This window comes from Ursus maritimus, unplaced genomic scaffold (assembly GCF_017311325.1).
Source record: "Ursus maritimus isolate PB19 unplaced genomic scaffold, ASM1731132v1 scaffold_2, whole genome shotgun sequence".
In the NCBI taxonomy this organism is placed as follows: domain Eukaryota; kingdom Metazoa; phylum Chordata; class Mammalia; order Carnivora; family Ursidae; genus Ursus; species Ursus maritimus.
The window spans coordinates 102,218,190-102,221,919 of NW_024424452.1; the positions used below are offsets into that span (position 1 = coordinate 102,218,190).

Genomic DNA, 3,730 nt, shown 5'->3' on the forward strand with positions numbered 1-3,730 from the left:
CTACTTTTGTTGATATTCCAAGAGTTCACAAAACAATAAAAGTTTCACAAAACAGTACTTGCCCTCACACAGTGACGTATTTGCATGCTAATTAAGACCCACGAAGCTGGTTGTATAACCCATTAATGGATTGTGACCCTCCATTCGAAGAACAGAACGGTGCTCTGCAGTTCATTTTTCCTGCTGTTTGGGCAGCTTTCAAGATGATACAGATCAAGCAGTGAGTTTTCTCTACTCATACCCATCTAATCTTGAATTTTGGCCCCTGCCCCTTCCCCTACCCCCACCCCACGTCTTCTGTAAGTCCTCCGGTACATTGTCCACATCATACACAAAATCGGTCATCATCTCTTCCCTCTTCAGTTTGTTCTTCATTGTTTATCATTCACTTGTCTGCAACCTTCTATTCATTTTCTTCCTACCCCTGCCCACGGCACTTCAACCCCAGGGATGATTTTTGTGCCTCGTCTTTTTAGCACGGTATCTGGTTGGGTGCCCAGTATAAGACCGGGATCTAGAATGGTCTTCCAGTCTCCCAAGACCTGACTTGGAGCCGTGGCCAAAGACTCGCATGCCTCGAGGGGCCAGAAGCAACAGGTGATCACCCATCAGGCCAAGGAGGGCAGCAAGTTGCAATTTTTCAAGAGAAGCCAAAAGTCTAGGTTTTTATACAAGCTCCCCGCATGTTTAAATATTCAATCTTCAAACAGATTTTTAAAATACAGCGTGTGGGCCAATCAAATGGGCTTGTGATCACTGGGTTCTGTGTGGAGCCACCTGCCCTGGAAAGGCCAGTGCGATGATGAGCTTCAGACCTTCAGAAAGAACAATGGTTGCCAGGGGAGCACTTGCTGAGGCACCCAGAGAGAAATGCTGGAACGGAGGTGGGCTCCTACCCCATCCCTACCCTGTGGGTCAGGTTCCCGCATCTAGGCTTAAAGGAGACTCTGACTTCCAGCCAAGTGGGGAGCCCGTACCCAGGGCATACCGTGGGAGCAGGCACGGTATCGAAGATGGCTTCCCCATAACTGCAATGCTAATGAAGGACCTGGGGGGTGTCGGCGCTTTTCAATATTTATTTCCCTCCTCCCTCTACTTTTTGCCTCCTCTAAAGCCCTCAGAGAAGTGGAAATCAAATGACAAGAAACAGAAAGGTCCTCAAAGTGCTGTTCATCGGTGTAGGAATCTAAAAGTAAAAGGGGGGGGTAAAGGTTTAGGAATTAAAGTAAGATGACCCCCCCAAATGTGAGGGAAAAGAAGACCATGCTGGGGCGTCTGGGTGTCTCAGTCGGTTAAGCATCCAACTCTTGATTTTGGCTCCGGTCATGATCTCAGGGTCGTGAGACTGAGCCCCACGTCGAGCTCTGAGCCGGGCATGGAGCCTGCTTAGGATTCTCTCTCTCCTTCTGCCCCTCCTCCACCCTATACATACGTACGTACATACATACATACATGCCAGTGCTGTCACGGTTGAAAACAATAGTTGTTCCTTGTAATAAACAAGCTAACATTTACTGAATGCTTGCTATGCGCTAGGCGTTTTTGTGTGAATGAGCCCTTAAAACCCTCATAAGAACTCTTGAGAATAGGCATCCCTATCTTCATTTTCTAGATGAGGAACTGGGGTTCGGAGAGGCTGAGTCATTTAGCTAAGGTCACACAGCCAATAAGTTTAGCAGAACCAGGTTCTGCCCAGGCTGTCTGAGTCCAGAATCTGTGCTCTTACCCATCAGCCATCCCTTGCCCTTCTCTGGCACACTGCACCGTCCTGGCACTGCTGGGGCCCTGGTACCTAGCACCGTGTTTGTTGAATTCCATGATCACTCACCATTATCACATAATGCCTGATAATTAGTGAGCTAATAAATACTTGTGGAGCATGTTCTCCGGGGCGCCTACCAAGCAAAGCACTGCAGCCCTGGCATTGTATAAAACGACATCTCTGCCCTTCCAGGGCTGATGCTCTCGTCCAGTGGATAGGGACAGACAGTAAACACGTACAGGTAAGACAGTTTCTGGCAGAGATCGATGCTAAGGAAAACAGAATACACGATAGAGTGATGGGAGGCCGGGTGGGAGGGGTGGTGAGTGGCTACTTTAGGCACGGTGACCCGGAGCAGGAAGAAGATCTGGGCTCAAATTTGAATGCTGGGAAGAAGACAGCTCTTGGAAAGGCTACAGAGAATAGTTCCAAGAAGAAGACTACCGTATATGGAGACCTGAGTCAACAAAAAGCTTGGACTATCCAAAGGATGAAGCCCCCCCCCCCAAAAAAAAAGCCAGTGAGTAGGGGGAGGTGGAGTCAAAGAGGCAGGCAGAGGGCTAGATCAGGCAGAATCTTGTAGGCCATGGATCGGAGTTGGGATTTCAGAATCTGGATTTCATCTTACTTTCAATGGCAACCCATTGGAGAATTGTAGGCCAGGAAGGGATGGCATTTGGTTTACAATTTTAAAAGGTTTCTCTGGGGGCACTTGGGTAGCTCAATCAGTTAAGTATCAGACTCCTGATTTTTGGCTCAGGTCATGATCTCAGGGTGGTGGGATCGAGCCCTAAGTCAGACTCCCAGCTAGGGGGGAATCTCCTTGGGATTCTCTCTCCCTCTCCCTCTACCCACCCCCACCTGCCCATGTGCTCTCTCTCTAAAATAAAAAAATAAATCATAAATAAATAAATAAATAAATGGTCTCTCTGACTGCCACATGGAGAATAGATTGCAGGAGAACAGAGGTGGAGGTGAGGGACCAGTTAGAAGGTGGTTACAATAGTCCAGACAGGCGATGAAGGTGGCCCAGACTCATATTGTAGCAGTACAGGTGGGTGAGAAAAGGTCATGCTGGGGACACACTTTGAAGGAAAAGGTAGCAGGACTAATTAGCTTGAATGTAGAGTGTTACAGAGAGAGAGAGGCATCAAGGATGACTTGTAGATTCTTCCCTTGAGTAAATGGGCAAAGAGTGGTGCTGTTTACTGAGATGGGGAAAACTTGGGAAGGAAGAGACTGGGGAGATACATAGAATCTGTGGTTCTGTTTTGGCTCTGTTACGGCTGAGATACCTCTTAATAATCCAAATGGAGAAGTTCAATAGTCAGGTAATCTAGAGCTCAGGACAGGGGTCAGGGCTGCAAGTAAGATCAGCCCTGGGTTATCAATGTCTGTGTATATATATATATATATGCCCACAGGCTTAGGTATGTATAAGCCTGTAGATATGGAATAACGTATACACATCTGTAAATATATATACATGTACTGTATATATGTATATAGTTACATACACATACATATATAATATATCGTACTTAAATGGGGCTGGGTAAGATCACCTAGGGAGAGCATGTAGGAAGAAGAGAGCCAAGGACAGAGCCCTAGGACACTCCTACATTGACAGGTGGGGAAGAGGATGAACCAGGAAAGAAACAGAACGATCAGTGTGGCAAGAATGATGTCAGGGAAGAAAGTGTTTCAAGGAGCAGGCAGTAGTTGACCATGTCAAAAGTTGCAGAGAGGTTGAGTAAAAGGAGAGAAAATGTGACATGAAATGGGGCAACATAACAGAGGCAAGGCTGTCAAGGAGTTTTGCTGTGTTAAGGTTGCAGAGGAATGGGAGGATTCAGAGAGACCATGAATTTAGAGAGGGATTTTGCTTTTTGCCTTCTTTCCCGCCGGGGTATAGTGGAGCTCCTTGTCAAGATGATGGGAATGGTCCAGCAGAGAGGGAGAAAGAGT

General features: G+C 47.0%; 1 protein-coding gene across 1 annotated transcript in view; it reads left to right on the plus strand.

The window, feature by feature from the left end:
• Positions 1–2,780: 2,780 nt before the first annotated feature.
• LOC103657784 (alpha-1,3-mannosyl-glycoprotein 4-beta-N-acetylglucosaminyltransferase-like protein MGAT4E) overlaps positions 2,781–3,730 on the plus strand; it is a 5,248-nt gene continuing 4,298 nt past the window's right edge. Inside the window, exon 1 of the mRNA XM_008685196.1 lies at positions 2,781–2,816. Coding sequence (XP_008683418.1) covers positions 2,781–2,816 — 36 coding nt within the window. The remainder of the gene's footprint in view (positions 2,817–3,730) is intronic.